Source organism: Marmota flaviventris, chromosome 1 (assembly GCF_047511675.1).
Source record: "Marmota flaviventris isolate mMarFla1 chromosome 1, mMarFla1.hap1, whole genome shotgun sequence".
Classification (NCBI taxonomy): Eukaryota; Metazoa; Chordata; class Mammalia; order Rodentia; family Sciuridae; genus Marmota; species Marmota flaviventris.
Window position 1 is genome coordinate 49,743,866 of NC_092498.1, and position 19,756 is coordinate 49,763,621.

The 19,756-nt window shown below is 37.0% G+C and overlaps 3 protein-coding genes across 5 annotated transcripts in view; 2 read left to right on the top strand and 1 right to left on the bottom strand.

Moving 5' to 3' along the window:
• Positions 1–19,756, bottom strand: part of Cadps2 (calcium dependent secretion activator 2) — a 527,786-nt gene that overhangs the window by 457,934 nt on the left and 50,096 nt on the right. The window lies entirely within an intron of this gene.
• LOC139704675 (RING finger protein 148-like) lies at positions 14,179–15,084 on the top strand. The gene has a single exon (XM_071607714.1). The coding sequence runs from the start codon at positions 14,179–14,181 to the stop codon at positions 15,082–15,084; it is 906 nt and encodes a 301-aa protein (XP_071463815.1).
• On the top strand, positions 17,645–18,775 carry LOC139704676 (E3 ubiquitin-protein ligase RNF133-like). The gene has a single exon (XM_071607716.1). It carries the CDS (start codon positions 17,645–17,647, stop codon positions 18,773–18,775), a length of 1,131 nt encoding a protein of 376 aa, XP_071463817.1.

Here is a 19,756-nt window from a genome sequence, read left to right on the forward strand (position 1 = left end):
TTCTTTATAGTGACTCAAAGATGGCTTTATAACTCAAAGATCATCAATTAAATTATTATTATTTATTTTATCCCAGGTCAGTCAAAATAGCACAAGACCTGCAACCGACCGGCGGATCAGGCCCAGTGGTTTGCTGGCATGGTAGACACGTCACCCCAATTGGAGTAGGGGCAGAGCAGAGCCGCCGCCTGCGCCTGCAAGGTAGGCAGACCTGCGACCGACCGGCAGAACAGGCCCAGCGGCCCATCAGCATGGTAGACAGATCACCCCAATTGGAGGAGGAGCACAGCCGCTGCCAGCCCCTGCAAGGGAGACTTTTCAAGAGCAATATAAATACATAGGGGGAAAATTTCAAAAACACAACAGTTTCACCAAGCAGAAAGAAACGCGAGCAGTATGAAAAGACAAGGAAAGAAAGAACCACAAGCAATGCAGGTCAACTCAACTTTAGAAGAGGTAACAGCTGCAGCAGATGGAATGTCAGATAAAGAATTCAGGATATACATGCTTCAGATGATCTGGAGTCTCAAGGAAGACATTAGACAGCAAAATCAGACAATGAAAGATCACTTCGACAATGAATTACATAAACAAATCCAGGAAGCAAAAGATCAACTCTACAGGGAGATAGAGGCTATAAAAAACAAACAAACAGAAATCCTAGAAATGCAGGAAGCAATAAACCAACTTAAAAACTCAATGGAGAATACTACCAGCAGAGTAGAACACTTAGAACATCAGACAATGAAGACAAAGTATTTCAACTTGAAAAGAACATAGACAGCTCAGCAAGACTGTTAAGAAACCATGAGCAGAACATCCAAGATATATGGGATAACATAAAGAGACCAAACTTAAGAGTCATTGGGATACAGGAAGGTATAGAACTCCAAACCAAAGGAATGAGCAATCTATTCAATGAAATAATATGAGAAAACTTCCCAGACTTGAAGAATGAGACAGAATCCCAAATCCTAGAAGCCTACAGGACGCCGAATGTGCAAAATCATAAGAGATCCACACCTAGACACAGTATAATGAAGATGCCCAACATACAGAATAAGGAGAGAATTTTAAAAGCTACAAGAGAAAGGAAGCAGATTACATTTAGGGGTAAGCCAATCAGGATAACAGCTGATCTTTCAACACAGACTCTGAAAGCTAGAAGATCCTGGAATAACATATTTCAAACACTGAAAGAAAATGGGTTCCAACCAACAATTGTGTATCCAGCAAAATTAAGCTTCAGGATGGAAGATGAAATTAAAACCTTCCACGATAAACAAAAGTTTAAAGAATTCGCAGCTAGAAAACCATCTCTTCAAAACATCCTCGCCAAAGCATTACAGGAAGAGGAAATGGAAAATAACAATGAAAACCAACAGTGGGAGGTAGGACAGTAAAGGGGGGGAAAATAATCAAAGAGGAAAACAAACCATGTTTAGTAACAGAAATAAACAAATATGGCTGGAAGAACAACCCATATCTCAATAATAACCCTAAATGTTAATGGCTTAAACTCACCAATTAAGAGACACAGGCTAGTAGAATGGATCACAAAACAAGACCCAACAATATGCTGCCTACAGGAGACGCATTTGATAGGAAAAGACATACATAGGCTGAAGGTGAAAGGTTGGGAAAAATCATATCACTCATATGGACTTCGGAAACAAGCAGGAGTGTCCATACTCATATCAAATAAAATAGATTTCAAGCCAAAGTTAATCAAAAGGGATAAAGAGGGACACTACATACTGCTTAAGGGAACCATACACCAACAAGACATAACAATCATAAATATTTATGCCCCAAACAATGGTGCAGCTATGTTCGTCAAACAAACTCTTCTCAAGTTCAAGAGTCTAATAGACCAACATACCATAATCATGGGAGACTTCAACACACCTCTCTCGCCACTGGACAGATCTTCCAAACAAAAGTTGAATAAGGAAACTATAGAACTCAATAACACTATTAATAACCTAGACCTAATTGACATATATAGAGTATACCACCCAACATCAAGCAGTTACACTTTTTTCTCAGCAGCACATGGATCCTTCTCAAAAATAGATCATATATTATGTCACAGGACAACTCTTAGACAATATAAAGGAGTAGAGATAATACCATGTATCTTATCTGATCATAATGGAATGAAACTGAAAATCAACGATAAAAGAAGGAAGGAAAAAGCATACATCACTTGGAGAATGAACAATAGGTTACTGAATGATCAATGGGTTATAGAAGACATCAAGGAGGAAATTGAAAAATTCTTAGAGATAAATGAAAACACAGACACAACATATCGGAATCTATGGGACACATTGAAAGCAGTTCTAAGAGGAAAATTCATTGCTTGGAGTTCATTCCTTAAAAAAAGAAAAAAACCAACAAATAAATGATCTCATACTTCATCTCAAAATCCTTGAAAAAGAAGAGCAAAACAACAGCAAAAGAAGTAGAAGGCAAGAAATAATTAAAATCAGAGCTGAAATTAATGAAATTGAAACAAAAGAAACAATTGAAAAAATTGACAAAACTAAAAGTTGGTTCTTTGAAAAAATAAACAAAATCAACAGACCCTTAGCGATGCTAGTGAAGAGAAGAAGAGAGAGAACTCAAATTACTAGCATACGGGATGAAAAAGGCAATATCACAACAGACACTTCAGATATACAGAAGATAAGCAAAAACTATTTTGAATCCTTATACTCCAATAAATTAGAAGACAGTGAAGGCATCGATAAATTTCTTAAGTCATATGATCTGCCCAGATTGAGTCAGGAGGATATAGACAACCTAAACAGACCAATATCAATTGAGGAAATAGAAGAAACCATCAAAAGACTACCAACTAAGAAAAGCCCAGGACCGGATGGGTATACAGCAGAGTTTTACAAAACCTTTAAAGAGGAACTAATACCAATAATTTTCAAGCTACTCCGGGAAATAGAAAAAGAGGGAGAACTTCCAAATTCATTCTACGAGGCCAACATCACCCTGACACCTAAACCAGACAAAGACACTTCAAAGAAAGAAAACTACAGACCAATATCCCTAATGAACCTAGATGCAAAAATCCTCAATAAAATTCTGGCGAATCGGATACAAAAACATATCAAAAAAATTGTGCACCATGATCAAGTAGGATTCATCCCTGGGATGCAAGGCTGGTTCAATATACGGAAATCAATAAATGTTATTCACCACATCAATAGACTTAAAAATAAGAACCATATGATCATCTCGATAGATGCGGAAAAAGCATTCGACAAAGTACAGCATCCCTTTATGTTCAAAACTCTAGAAAAACTAGGGATAACAGGAACATACCTCAATATTGTAAAAGCTATCTATGCTACGCCTCAGGCTAGCATCATTCTGAATGGAGAAAAACTGAAGGCATTCCCTCTAAAATCTGGAACAAGACAGGGATGCCCTCTCTCACCACTTGTGTTCAACATAGTTCTCGAAACACTGGCCAGAGCAATTAGACAGACGAAAGAAATTAAAGGCATAAAAATAGGAAAAGAAGAACTTAAATTATCACTATTTGCAGATGACATGATTCTATACCTAGCAGACCCAAAAGGGTCTACAAAGAAACGATTAGAGCTAATAAATGAATTCAGCAAAGTGGCAGGATATAAAATCAACACGCATAAATCAAAGGCATTCCTGTATATCAGGGACAAATCCTCTGAAATGGAAATGAGGACAACCACTCCATTCACAATATCCTCAAAAAAAATAAAATACTTGGGAATCAACCTAACAAAAGAGGTGAAAGACTTATACAATGAAAACTACAGAACCCTAAAGAGAGAAATAGAAGAAGATCTTAGAAGATGGAAAAATATACCCTGTTCATGGATAGGCAGAACTAACATCATCAAAATGGCGATATTACCAAAAGTTCTCTATAGGTTTAATGCAATGCCAATCAAAATCCCAACGGCATTTCTTGTAGAAATAGAGAAAGCAATCATGAAATTCATATGGAAAAATAAACGACCCAGAATAGCAAAAACAATGCTAAGCAGGAAGTGTGAATCTGGCGGTATAGCGATACCAGACTTCAAACTATACTACAGAGCAATAGTAACAAAAACAGCATGGTACTAGTACCAAAACAGGCGGGTGGACCAATGGTACAGAATAGAGGACACAGAAACCAATCCACAAAACTACAACTACCATATATTTGATAAAGGGGCTAAAAGCATGCAATGGAGGAAGGATAGCATCTTCAACAAATGGTGCTGGGAAAACTGGAAATCCATATGCAACAAAATGAAACTGAATCCCTTTCTCTCGCCATGCACAAAAGTTAATTCAAAATGGATCAAGGAGCTTGATATCAAATCAGAGACACGCCGTCTGATAGAAGAAAAAGTTGGCTACGATCTACATACTGTGGGGTCGGGCTCCAAATTCCTCAATAGGACACCCATAGCACAACAGTTAATAACTAGAATCAACAAATGGGACTTACTCAAACTAAAAAGTTTTTTCTCAGCAAAAGAAACAATAAGAGAGGTAAATAGAGAGCCTACATCCTGGGAACAAATCTTTACTCCTCACACTTCAGATAGAGCCCTAATATCCAGAGTATACAAAGAACTCAAAAAATTAGACAATAAGAGAACAAACAACCCAATCAACAAATGGGCCAAGGACCTGAACAGACACTTCTCAGAGGAGGACATACAATCAATCAACAAGTACATGAAAAAATGCTCACCATCTCTAGCAGTCAGAGAAATGCAAATCAAAACCACCCTAAGATACCATCTCACTCCAGTAAGATTGGCAGCCATTATGAAGTCAAACAACAACAAGTGCTGGCGAGGATGTGGGGAAAAGGGTACACTTGTACATTGCTGGTGGGACTGCAAATTGGTGCAGCCAATTTGGAAAGCAGTATGGAGATTTCTTGGAAAGCTGGGAATGGAGCCACCATTTGACCCAGCTATTCCCCTTCTCGGTCTATTCCCTAAAGACCTAAAAAGAGCATGCTACAGGGACACTGCTACATCGATGTTCATAGCAGCACAATTCACAATAGCAAGACTATGGAACCAACCTAGATGCCCTTCAATAGATGAATGGATAAAAAAATGTGGCATTTATACACAATGGAGTATTACTCTGCATTAAAAAATGACAAAATCATAGAATTTACAGGGAAATGGATGGCATTAGAGCAGATTATGCTAAGTGAAGCTAGCCAATCCCTAAAAAACAAATGCCAAATCTCTTCTTTGATATAAGGAGAGTAACTAAGAACAGAGTAGGGTCGAAGAGCATGAGAAGAAGATTAATATTAAACAGGGATGAGAGGTGGGAGGGAAAGGGAGAGAGAAGGGAAATTGCATGGAAATGGAAGGAGCCCCTCAGAGTTATACAAAAGTACATACAAGAGGAAGTGAGGGGAAAGGGAAAAATAATACAAGGGGGACAAATGAATGTCAGTAGAGGGGGCAGAGAGAGAAGAGGGGAGGGGGGGAGGGGGGGTAGTAGAGGATAGGAAAGGCAGCAGAACACAACAGACACTAGTATGGCAATATGTAAATCAATGGATGTGTAACTGATGTAATTCTGCAATCTGTATATGGGGTAAAAATGGGAGCTCATAACCCACTTGAATCAAACTGTGAAATATGATATATCAAGAACTATGTAATGTTTTGAACAGCCAACAATAAAAAATTAAAAAAAAAAAAAAAGAAATTTTTGCTTTAAGTATTACTGCTTTGTGATGGAATTTCTCTGAGGTACAAACATTATATATATATATAATAAATTTAATGCAGTTTTCTCCTTAAGATGACCATTGGGGGCTTATGACTTGATATATAGAGAGAGGTCTATATAGATGTCTATATGGACATCTGTAGTCTATTTCTATATATCTTGAGTTAAATAGACACAGATTCATTCATATAAAAGATAATTAAAGGAGGATTTTAACCCAATAAAGGTTGCTTGCTCATATATCAGAAATATTTGTTACTTTATGGTTACATATTATTCCATATTTAGTACATTTTTCTCAGGAAAAAAATATGGATGAAATTTATTCTTGACTTGTAGAGAGAGAATCTAAGGCAGATGGCCTCTGATCCTGTGATATTAAAGAAGCCTTTATCTGGACAAATGTTGTCAGTGCCATTCTTAACAGAGGGAGAACTTGTCAAATCATTGCCTGTTCCTTCTTTTTTTTTTTTTTTTTTTTTAAATATGGTGGTTGTGTAAAGCAAAGAAGCTGTTGATATATCTTAATATTTTGAAGGGTAAGTGCTTAACAAGTCAAACATTTGTCAGGGGCCTTGAACATATTTTATTGTGCTAGTATTTGGACAGGAGGGGCAAAAAAGGATTTTTAAAAATAAATAATATCACAAGATATTCTAGACCAAGTAAAAGTTAACAGATACATAAATATATGAGGCAAAATTGGTACAGAAATACCATGTCATAGGTACAAGTTGTTTTGGAAAGAGAGAGAGATAGATGGGTCTTGAAAAATGTTGAGGATTTTTTTTTAACATGGCAAATGGAAAACAATCCAAAAAAAAAAAAGAAAACCAAAAATGAATGACTTTCTGGGATTGGGAAGGAAGGAAACCCATTTATTGAGTATCTACTGAGCTAGTGGTGTGCTTGTTGATTTGTAAATAGATGTGAGAATATGTCATTTAATATTCCCAGTGACTTCTAGAGGCAGGCATTACTTCTCCATCCTACAGATGAGGAAACTGAGGCTCAGTGTGGCTCACCTTCACACAACTAGCATGTAGTAGAGACTGTATTTCCTCTGACTCTGTCATGTAGCCTGTGTTTCAGCGCACTATTTCTGCAGGCATGATGAGTCATGCTCTTTTCTTCCCTGATGCTTTCCAGAAGGAATTAAATTACCTAATAAATGAGATAGGAGTTTGTGAACTGTGAATTAGAAAAATGTAAGGGATCTAAATGGGAAAACCTCCTTGCCTCTGCCCTGTCTTTTCAGACTGCTGAGAGCTCACTGAATTCACTGTAGGAAGGCAAAGTTCATGTAAACTCTCCAGTGACTGATGGTGGCTTAGGAAGTTCTGGAATCTACTTTAGGTTTTAGAACAACTTAGAAATGGTAGATCCCTTAAGCAGCTTCCACATCCATTTGGTCCTCACCCTTGAATCAAGAAGAGGAGCAGAATAGCCTTTTAAGAGATTGGAAGAAGTTCTGTTAATTCAGAAGATTATGCTTGTGTTTATTCCCCCCCCCCTTTTTTGAGTATGTTGCCTATTCTCCACCCCCTCAAACAAAATTAATGCAGTCTAAATGGTTTAGTATGAAGATATATTTTGATCTAGTCTCAGAGCAATACCACCAATTCTTTATAGATATTTAGCTCCTCTTATTCCTTTAATGCAAAGTTTATAGTGTGAAGTTTCCTCCCCATTATCACTTAGAGGTAATAATGAGTTTCTACTCTGTTGATTAACATTTTATATTCTCTCTGGTAGATTAAGAGGTAGAATTTATTGCTTTCAGTTTAATGTTAAAGTTCTGTAGACCTTAACTTCAATTCAGAATGAAGAAGAGAGTCTACTTTGTTTGATTTATGCTCATTAAAAGTTAAATGGATTTGATAATATTATAAATATGTTCCCTTTTCAATTAGATATGTCTATAAAAATCAAGTTTTGTATTATACCTGTAGAGGAATTAAAAGTTGAACTTGTGCATATTCTAACTATTCTGCACTCTTACTAAAATGATCACTAAGTAGATCCATTGATTGTATGGGGAATATTACAGGTAGTATACAAAATATAATGACATTTCAACTTTCCCTGAGAACCTATGCTGTGCTAGATACTGTGCTAGAATCTAGGTATGAAGATAAAAATAAACTTTGATCTCAGTACTTAAAAATTAATTTAAGGATAGTTTCATAAAGGGCCCTATATCAGCTACTATGCTGCATAATGAACTACCTCAGAACTCAGGGGATTTTTAAAAGAAAACCTTTTATTTCTCAGGAGTCTTGGATTGGCTAGGAGCTTCTTCAAGTCTTGACTAGACCTACTCCTGTGTCTCTAGTCCCCTTAGGACCACGATGGCAGCTCTGCTTATTGAAGCTCTCACACATTTGCCCAGGTATAGATTGGTCTAGAGTGGCCTCAGCTAGGACAGCCAGGCTTTCCTCCAAATCATATCTTCTCCTTTGTCAGGCCAGGCTTATCTGCTTCAGGATAGCAGGATACCAAGAAAGAGAGGTGAAGAGCACAAGGCTTCCAGAGGCTTATAGCTGATACACTGTCTTTTCCAGGGCAGTCTATTGGCCAGCCTTTCACCAGGCTATGCAGATATAGGGGCATGGAGGGGCTGGGTTTGTAGCTCAGTAGTTGAATGCTTGCCTCTCATGTGTGAGGCACAGGGTTGGATCCTCAGCACCACAATAAAAAATAAGATAAAATAAAACAAAGGTATGAGGGGCATGGAAATAAGTTTTACCTCCTAATGGACTTTCTGAATCATATTCCAAGGGGATACCAATATAGAGAGGGAAGTAATTGGGGCAATGTGTGCCACAGGAAAGAACAAAGATTTTTAGAGGGGCAAAGTCTGCATAAGGTCTATGTGCTGTTGTTGTAATAGGAGTACAGGGAATTGTAAGCTATTGGAATTGAAGAATGATAAATTTCAGGACTGATGCTGGTAGAAAATGAGGGATTGAAGGGAGGAAGACTAGGCTGGAGATGCCATTTGGAGAAGTTTAGAAAGTGTTGTTTGGGTAGACAGAACTGTCTAAGTGAATGGGAATGCCATTGTGAGTTCCGTTACTTGTTTTCTGTCAATGGTATGAGTTTAAAGTGAACTAACATGTGGTGGGGAGGTCAGATAAGGTTGTGTTGCCAAATTCTAGACTAGGATAATTATTATGAAGGCCTGAACAATGCCAAGGGAGATGTTCATCCAAGCGGGATAAACCTGACAATCGGAATTACTCAAACAGACCCTCTTGAGCCAAGCACTCTGTTACGTACTTGAGAAACATCAATGAGCATTTCCTTTCTTTAGTGTCACAAAGGCCTTCCAGAGCTTAGGAGGTCTAATATAAGTCTATCTTTTCTCAGGCATCCTGCCATTAATCATGCAGGTAAATAGTTGGCAAGAATAATTCCTGGCTTACATAGCTAAGAAATCATGGCCATGTGGCGATTTACAATGAACTGTGTTGGTTTGGGCTGCAGTTTTCCCTCTGATATATTGAATCATCACAGCTTTTAATAATAATGTTATTATTTTGGTTCACATAAATAATGAAGGTTTTGCATAAACTTTTGTGATTTTCTACCTATGTAATGGCCTCTCTGGGCCCCATTTCCAGTCTTTCTTCTATCTTGGGTAGCTGAACTTTCTTTTCCTAAATTCAGCCCGACCTTAGCCTGGTAACAGAGCCCAGATCTAGGAAGGAGACGTATTCAAGAAATATCTCTTTTGAAGCTTCTGTTTTCAGTTGTCAGTGAGACTTGACTCTGGTCTCCCCTTGACCTGGTTTCTCAGTGTCCCTGCCCTTTTCTTCTGCTCTGTTCAAGGTCAGCCCAGCAGTAGTGGCTTCATGAGAGCACACACCACTGCCTACCTTTCTTTGTGCTTACTCTTGGCCTGCATGACCTAAAATCCATGTGCCACCTGCTGCTGAACTTCCTGGACCCTGCGTTCAGTTAAGAGCATTCTGATGGCATGTGTCCCGCATGTGCTTTCTCCCTCCTCCCACCCACCTCACCTAGCTCCATCACACACATCTCGTTCAAATCTACTTTTAATACTCAGATTCATGTGTATTTGTTGCCAAGAAAAGACTCTCCCTCTGCCCCCATATTCCTACAGTGTTACTCAGCTTTTGCATGCATTTGTACCTGTGGTGTTCCAGTGAATGAATTTAGAGGTAATTCAGAAGCTCATATATAATATTTTTAACTAAATCTATTATGTGTTTAGCATAATCAGAACTCTCCTTCCCGGATTTGGAAAGTTAAGAGGAAAAGTGCATTTGTATTTAAAATAAACTTTTTCTCTAATTATTGCATATATTTCTGAGAGACTATGTGGGGGCAAAAATGTTCATGAGGGTTTACGAATTTGCAATCAAATATAGTAAAATTTGAAAGTAAAATTTTCTTATAAAAATGAGTTTCTTCTTTCAGAAAATATTTATTATTAGCATTATTTGCTTTTTGTTGCTCCCAGTAAACCACTTTGAATCCCTATTCTCTTCCTCTCAAATCCCACTATGATTCATTTAATTCTGTGCAGAAAACACATACGGTTGTCATTTTGGAATTAAATGTAAAACAACTGTGTTTTGTGGATTCCTAGAGATCTCTCATAAAATTATAGTTCTGGATTCTGTGACTTTTGGGGCATTTTGATGAAGCCCCTTCAGTTTTTCCTACATCTTAAAGATGGTACCTAAGTGCTGTATCAATGTATTTAGTTGTCTTTCTTTATCAAAGTAGAGCTTCCCAGAAGTATGAGTGATTTTACAGTAGAGATCAAAAAGCAGAAAGGATAGAGGTTAGATGATTTCCCTTCACCTTATTTAATGATTGTTGTAAGGTTCTTAAGATTTTAATTGCAATCTGTAAGTTATAGAATACACACACAAACACACACACACACTTATCTGGTATATAACTCTTTCTCTTACATAGATAAATCCCTGCTTAAGGACAAAGCTATTTTGTGTCTTTTCCCCTTTAATGCAACCTCTGGCTCATGCCAGTACCTTTTGTATAATGCATATTATGTGTTTGTTGTGGTTAATGATTAGTTACGTGTTATTCTTTTGGGAATATCCAGAAATTTAGAGCTTGTAGCTGCCAGTTTGTTCACCTTCTCACCTTCCAGTTCATATCTTCCCCCTTAGTTACAGAGCACTGATGGCTTTACCTTCCCTCTGGCCCTGTACTCAGCCAGGGAAAGGTTTCTCCAAAAAGGATCAAGTGTGATTAACCTAAACCAATCATAATGATTGTATCTGATTTCCAGGGTTTCCTTTAAACATGTGTTTGTGAAATAATTTTAGCCAAAGAGACACTAAGAAAAGTCCGCTTAGTTTCTGGAAAGTTTCCCCCTGCTCTTAAAATGAAATGTGAAAGAAGGAACAACACATTGTGCTTCTGGATGCCATCTGTCTATAGGTGATTGGCGTAGTAGCCACCGTGGGGAATCATGAAGGAGCCAATTTAAGAGGAAAACCAATATACTTCAAGAAGCAGAATGGAAATAGGGATTTTTAAAAACTATTGGACCAACCAATCCTAGTAGTATGCTTCAGTTCTTTTTATTTTTGTAAATGTTATTATTTTAGCTCTCTTTAGCATACCAGCAAGGTTCAACACAATGAAAAGCTTTTAATAGTTGAGTGTTTACAAAAAAAAAAAATCATGTATTGAATAAATGTTCTAAAAAAAATACACATTCATTATCATTAGTCAACCATTCTTTCTTTCTCTGCCATTCAACCATTCTGGCCACAGAATAGAAGAGTTTTGGATCTAGTGCTGATAAAGTGGAAGCAATTGGTAATCATACTTGAGGGCTAATAGGTTGCTTGAGCAGATCTCTACTATTTCTATTCTAGGGAGAACTGTAGACCTGGAGTCATATTGAGACACTCATCCTTGGAGGATGAGTTGGTAGTTATAAAACTCACTGCATGATGAGAGCCCAGACCTTATAGTACATCAGGGATGAATGAGTTTGGACTGGTTCCCCTCTCCCAAGGCTGTTCCATTAGCACAGACTTTCTTAATGTTATAATTGATATTTTGAGCCAGATATCAATATCTTTATTGTGTGGGGTCTATTCTCTACATTTAATGATGTTTAGCTGAATCCTTGGCTTCTAGCCACTGTTGCCAGTAGTGCTCCCCAGTTGTGATAATCAAAAATATCTCCAGAAATAGCCAAATATCCCCTGGAAGGCAAAATTACCCTTGTTCAGAACCACTGTGTAAGAGATAGAAGATTGTTTCTCATGAAGCATTTTGTCTCAAGACTCAAGCAGAAGAGAAGGGTGGGAGGTTCTGAATACCAATGCCTTAGTTACTCCATTAGATTGTGAGAAAAATGTAATGAGTGTTTACAAATTGTTCCTTTTAACAAGGAAACTGTTGATTGTGATATGTTTTGATCCAAAATAGAGCTGCTACTTAAATTTTTCCCCCTTCAAAAAATCATCAAAATCAATAAAACAACATTAGAAAAACATTATTTTTAAACCTTATCCCCAAAGGTTAAATTATCAATTTAACAAATAGCCCCTAAGATAATAGTGTTAAAAGAAAGAACTTCATAATCCATCATCCGTACCCAAAAATACTAAATGAAAATGTTCTATAAAGTGCCCACAAAATAAATTACTCAAACTTTAATAAAAAAAAAAAAATAAACTGTCTTAGTCTTTACTTTGTCACTGTTAACCAATCAGCCAGGAATTCACACCTCATTTAAAAGTAGGAAAAGTCCACCCATATTGACAGCTCAGATTTGAACTGACTCATACCTAAATAAAATTGTAGGAATGGGGTAATTTTACCAATTTCCATTTTATTTTTAAGAGCATATATTAACTAAAATATTATGAACCAGGGAGTATAATAAATGGCTTTTGTCAAAATGACAAACTCTCCCAAAGTACCTATGTTTTAAAAATACTGGAGTCTATCTTGCACATTAGCAAATAGGGCCTTTCTTTTCCTATTTGGAAGCTTTTCAGCATGCCTGGTACACAGACTTCCTCTAGGTATTAGATAAATACTTGAGCAACCTTTGGCAATTTATTGACTCTCTGAAACAGACTTTAGGTGAGGATTTAAAATAAAACAAATATTTCAAAAGGCATTTAAGTTATCTCCCAGGTTTAGAACCCTACAATGTGTTTTCCTTGTTTTTCTTTACCAGGGGATAAAGTCCTCAGTTAAACATTTACGACTCTAAACTCTTAGCCGTTGCCTTTCCTTCCTTATCTCTCCTCTCTTGCCATGTTCCTTCCTGTCATGGGGTTTTAAAGCTACCTGAAATCTTCTTTCCCACTCATTGCATTGGTAAATCCAATTCATCTTGCAAGTCTCATTTTCAAGAGCCATGCTCTGATCCCTAATCTAAGTTTGGCCCTCTTTCCATGTATTCTTTCTCTTGATACTCAATGCTTTGCATTTAGAGCCCTTCCCATACTTTGCAGTTATATATGTGTATGTTGATTAGTTTCAGTTCTGACCTCAGTAGATAATAAAGGCCACAAGAGTATGATCATGTCTGTTTTCTTCTCCAATATATGCTCTATTCTGAGTTTTTACCTAGCACATACTAAGAAACTGCTTCAGTGAAAAAAGTTGAATTGGCAAGATAGGATTGTATCAGGCAAACAATGTATATTTGTACCCCATTCTTTTTATGTTGAATCTTTAGGCCTGGTGCAGGCTTTTTATGTTGGCAATGGGAATGATTTTCTCCTACTTCCCACAGAATGGCAGGTCAAGTGGCATGGAGACCATATATGACAACTGGTGCCTGATTAGGCATGTGTGCTAATACGTGAATGATTTCTATTTTTGCCTTACAGAAAGAAAAATAATACAAAGTAGTTAGGTACTTTTTCATTCTACTCATACATAGGAAAAACTCAAGGTGTTTAAAAAACAAATAGCTCTTAGATATTTATTGCTTTCTAGTTTACTCACATTGGGGTGTGTGTGTGTGTGTGTGTGTGTGTGTGTGTATCTAGGATCTATATGTGTGTATATATATCTTGACTCATTGCTTAGCAGCTTTCTGGCCAATAGGAGTTGAGTATGCAGTGCTCTAATATATACCCCTGGATTGGCTAACTGTCTCTGATGTCATAATTTCCCCATTAAGAAGTCATAATTTTCTTGAAATCACATTGTACTAATAGCACCTCTTGTTATGTTGTTACATTATAAGAAAGATAATCTACCAGAAATAAAAATTCAGGAAGCAGCAAGATATCTCTGTTCCTCACAGACCTTTTCCATTTGTGTGCTTTAGTAATCTACTGCCAACACTTGAAGCTAGCTTCTTTACTTTCTTTTACAACTGATGTTATTTGGTTTTCTGCGTTTGTCAGTTAGTAGGCAAATGGAGGAATGAGCCCAGTTAGAATTACTCCTTCAACTCATAGGTCTGTTTCATCTCGACTGTGGAGGCTTAGCATCTTTCTACTACTTAGCCTTCCTGACTCAAAAGGAAAAGCAATATGGACAGCTCATCTGAACATAACATTTCAGGTGGGAAATCAGATTATATCAGAACTAGGAGAGAGTGGAGTGTTTGGGAATCATTCTCCTCTGGAAAGGGTGTCTGGTGTAGTGGTACTTCCTGAAGGATGGAATGCTTGTAATCCATTGACCAACTTCAGCAGGCCAGAACAGGCAGACTCTTGGCTGGCCCTCATTGAACGGGGAGGCTGTACTTTTACACATAAAATCAACGTGGCAGCAGAAAACGGAGCAAATGGGGTGATCATCTATAACTATCCAGGTACGGGCAACAAAGTGTTTCCTATGTCTCACCAGGGAACAGAAAACATAGTTGCAGTGATGATAGGCAATCTAAAAGGCATGGAACTTTTGCACTTGATTCAGAAAGGAGTCTATGTGACCATCATCATTGAAGTGGGGAGAATGCACATGCCATGGCTAAGCCACTATGTCATGTCTCTGTTTACCTTCCTGGCAGCCACAATTGCCTACCTTTTCTTGTACTGTGACTGGAGACCTAGAGCACCCAATTCTTCTACCACAAGACGAAGACAGATAAAGGCTGATGTGAAGAAAGCTATTGGTCAGCTTCAACTTCGAGTGCTCAAAGAAGGGGATAAGGAGCTAGATCCAAATGAGGACAACTGCGTTGTTTGTTTTGACATATACAAACCTCAAGATGTAGTACGTATTTTAACTTGCAAGCATTTTTTCCATAAGACATGCATTGACCCCTGGCTTTTAGCCCATAGGACATGCCCCATGTGCAAATGTGACATTCTGAAAACTTAGAAACCTAGAGCATCTTCTGAAGATATAGCCAGATCTTTTCAAACATTATGATTAGATGGATTCTCTTACTGCACTTTATTTATAGAGAAAATTTCAACTTCATCTTCTCTTCTCAAATACTAAAGAGGGTAAAATTCATGTGTTTTAAAAATAAAACTCCATATCATGCCCACCTATTTGAACTGTTGTCTTTCTAATCAGTTCTAATTGGTATACATTTTTACCCTTCTTCAAATAAGGACATTAGTATATGTTGAAAACAATATTAACCTTTATTTTCAAATTACTGTGACATTGGTGCAATGGGGAATTAGCTCTACCATTTTGTAGTTTCCCTTTTTAAAGTTAATTTTTTGTGTTTTGTTTCTATATTTTGTTCTGTAATAATTTATAATCTCTGCTTAGTAAACTACATTAGAGGATTAGATCTTGCTTTAATTTGACATGGTTAATTAAGTTTATTAATACTTAGGAAACGTGGTTTCCAAAGCTACTGGCTGTGTGGGTAATATATTCAAAATGATTATTTTAGATGATAGTACTTAGGGTTATGTAACTAAAAGTTTTAAATTGTTACAAGCCCTATTTAGTGAAGCATTGCAAAAATTCACCTCTGTTTGCTGGAGCTCTTTGAATTCTAGCATAGTCAATCATCTTTGGTAGTAGATTGCCTTATGAAAGTATCTCTTGTGGGTGCTTGTTCTTCTCTAAATGGTAGTAAATCTCTCTGAGTATTTTGTTCACAAAGAAAAGCCAAAATTTTGTTCAGTTGCCTTTCCATATTGTATCTTTTGCCTCATTTTGCCTCTTCCTCTTTTCTAATCACGTGAACATCTATGCAACGATGTGAAGTTGGAAGATTGGGTTTTGTTTTTGTGAAAATCTGTTTGGATCATGTGCTAAACCTTTGATGTCTGACTTAGATGACATTTTGTGAGTCTACACAAGATTTGGACATGATACTGTGCCACACTTTTTATTTTTTATGTTTTTTAAGGGATTTGTGTGGAAACTAAATCAGATTAACAGCCTCAGAGAAAGTGAACCTCTGTGAACTGAAGATTTCCCATCAGTGTTATTTGCTGTTTATGCCACCTGTTGTCAGGCCCATAGAGCCCTTTGCTCTTCTTTCCTGCCTCAAGTTACCATGTTGTCGACTCATATTTCACAAGAAGCTATAACACTCTCAGCCCTGGTGAAGCCTATCTAGAGGCCAGAAACATTTATCTTCAAGGTAAAAATCCTTGGGTCTAGTTTCCTAGCTGCTGAAAAAAGAACCACCAGGGTACACCACTCCCCAAAATGTGTGTTGGAAGGAACTTGGCTGCTGGAGATTGTCAATTTGCATGTCATTGCTTAGTTTTAAAGTCATATTGTGTCCACTGATATGCAAATGGCAAAAAGGTAGGCAGAACTGACAGGGGTCTTCCACCAGAGAGATTTGTTGAGTTTGACCAATCGTTGTGTTAAAATCATCTATTTACAACTTTTAAGGATTGCTGCTTTCAGTAGCTAAATGAGGACCTTGAAGTTTTCTTTTTAAAACCAATAGCTACATTTAAGAAATGAATTGTGCTAAACTAATATAGTTATACGTAAGCTTTTTACTTACATCCTTTCTCCTCATCCCCTAAAATAGGGTTAGATTAGTAACAGGGTCTACAAAGAAATGAACTTGCCTAGATATTAGTCTTTTCTGTGTTTACTCCTATAATTTATACATATAGTTGACGTGTGAGAAAGTGAGGCAGTAGTGGATTGAGCAGGATACCCTACTTTTAAAAATCAAAAGAGGACGAAACCAACAAACTTCTGAGAAAGTTTGTATTAAACAAAGTTAGTACAATGATTTACATGATTAATAAATAATTAACACTGATCACATTCACATTTGTAAAAGTAGAGTTGCTAGGCTCACCACTTTAACCTCTCCCTTAGTCACAGTTCTAATTTGTAATTATAATTCATTAAAAAAACAAAAGAAAAAACAAAACAAAAAAAACCTTGTCACTCTGTTGGACATATTTTCTTCACTTGTGATGGAAAAATGTCAACTGTACAGTATTTCATGTTTTTAAGGAGCATAGGTTGCATTAACTTTGTATCTGTTTTTTCAGTCCAACTTACTACCTGTAACCATTATTTGTAGCTCAGTGATTGAATCCATCTTATAACAACATAGAAACCGTCCATAACAACATTGGAAATGTATAAGCCAATAAAGTCACAGAATGCTCTCAGCTCTTATCCAATTGGCTGCTTGGTCTTTTATGTCATAATCACATCATGCAACAGTAAGCAGTATCTCAAGTTACAGTGGTGAGACTGGGATTTTTTTTTTTTTTTTTCAATCTAAAGTTTTTCTCTTTCTCTCTCTAATAAAACATCTGAAACTCAAGACATCTTTAAGAATTTCTTACAAAACCATGCTGGGAGACGGTGGGTCTTGTTTTCACCCAGAAGATTTTATTTTCTTCCTTGTTTTAAATTGATTGTCAACAGATGTGCGAGCCACATCTTTCTGTTGGGTTGGTTCTTAAGTCATTAGGCGAAGAGAGAGATGACTCTCCTCAAGATTGGCCCTTGGCACAACAACACTGCATCTTCCTGGCTTGTGAAATTCAGTTTTTTTTGGCTGTTTAGTCAGAACTGCTGCGGAGCAAGTGCAGTGTGGACCGCTTTTATGAACATATCATTTCATGTGGGGAATCGCGTGTTGTCAGAGTTGGGGGAGACTGGAGTATTTGGAAGAAGTTCCGCTTTGAAGAGAGTGACAGGAGTTATAGTGCCACCAGAGGGAAAAACTCAAAATGCATGTAATCCCAATACCAGTTTTAGCAGATCACAGAACTCGGAGCCGTGGCTCGCACTCATTGAACGGGGCGGTTGTACCTTCACACAGAAAATTAAGGTGGCAACTGAGAAGGGAGCCAGTGGAGTGATCATCTATAACTTTCCAGGAACTGGCAATCAGGTTTTCCCCATGTCTCATCAGGCATTTGAAGACACCATTGTAGTGATGATTGGTAACTTAAAAGGCACAGAAATTTTGCATTTAATTCAGAAGGGATTTCATGTTACAGCCATAGTTGCGGTGGGGAGAAAACACATCATCTGGATGAATCACTACTTTGTCTCCTTTATGATCGTCACAACCGCGACTTTAGCATATTTCATCTTTTATCACATAAGAAGACTTTGGGTAGCAAGGATTCAGCACAGGAGATGGCAGCGATTAACAACAGACCTCAAGAAAGCTTTTGGCCAACTCCAACTTAGGGTATTAAAAGAGGGGGATGAGGAATTAAATCCAAATGGAGATAGCTGTGTAGTTTGTTTTGAACCCTATAAGCCTAATGATACGATTCGTATTCTGACTTGTAAACACTTTTTCCATAAGAATTGCATTGACCCCTGGATTCTAGCCCATGGCACATGCCCCATGTGCAAATGTGACATTCTTAAAGCTTTGGGGATTCATGTGGATATTGAAGATGGAACAGAATCTTTGCAAGTTCTAATGTCAAACGAAATACCAGAAACCCTATCACCTAGGGACGAGGAGACAAATCATGAGCCTCCTCCTGCAAGAACATCAGAAAAAGTGACCCATGTGGAGGAGTACCCTGCTTCTCCAAATAATGCCAGCCAGCCTAATTTAGTACTAGAAACTGTACATCCCTCGCCTTGACAGCATGACCTTTGAGGAAGTGGATTAAACCTGTTTGTCAAATCAGGTGCTAATACTGACAAGCAGTTTGTCTGTTTGAAGTGTGGTTTTTGTGTCCTTTTCTATTACTTGGGTAATTTTCTACAATCTTTGCCAAGCCTCACAGGAAGGAAAAAAAAAAAAAAAAACTTCCCAGGATTTTTAGGTTTAATTTTTGACCTTGGCTAAATGTAACTTATTCCTGTGAGTGTGTATATGGGTGTGTGTGTGTGTGTGTGTGTGTATATATATATATATATATATATATATATATATATATATATATTTCTATGTGTACATGAATGTTAAAAATCAAGGGCAGTTTTTTTTCTTTGAAATATTTTTTGTATATATTTTTGACTTTATTTTGGTAAGAAAATTAAGTTTGGAAAACAAGCTTTATGTTCTAGGAAGAGTAAAAATTATCTTTGCAAAATACTTATAGTACAGTATATTACTTTTGATGTGCTGGGCTTTTACATTTTTGGCACGAAATTTTCCTGTACAAAATTTTATTACTCGATCAACAGTTTTGTTCAAGCAATTCGATTTTATGTATTCTGCATAGTAAGGGCAATTTTTAAAATAAAATACTAGTACTTTTTAACTGAACAACAAATATTCAAGTACCTGGTATTACTTGCCATAATTGCTACGTGACCTCAATGCATAGAAAGAGTGAAAAGATATAGAATTCATATGTTCCTTAGTCTTGTCTTTCCTGTGTTCCACTGTTCCGCCCCCTCCTCAACTTTTTTTGCCATTAAATGTTTTTAAAATGCCATATTATTTTGGAGATAAGTTGCACAATGTAGACATGCTTATTTTGACATCTTGGGATCATATTAGTTTTATTCACTATATTCCCAAGATCTATCACTGTGGTTGGCACTCAAGTATTTTTTAATTATTGAGTGAAAAAATGAATAAGGATAAATATTTTTCATAATGTATCATGTGTTA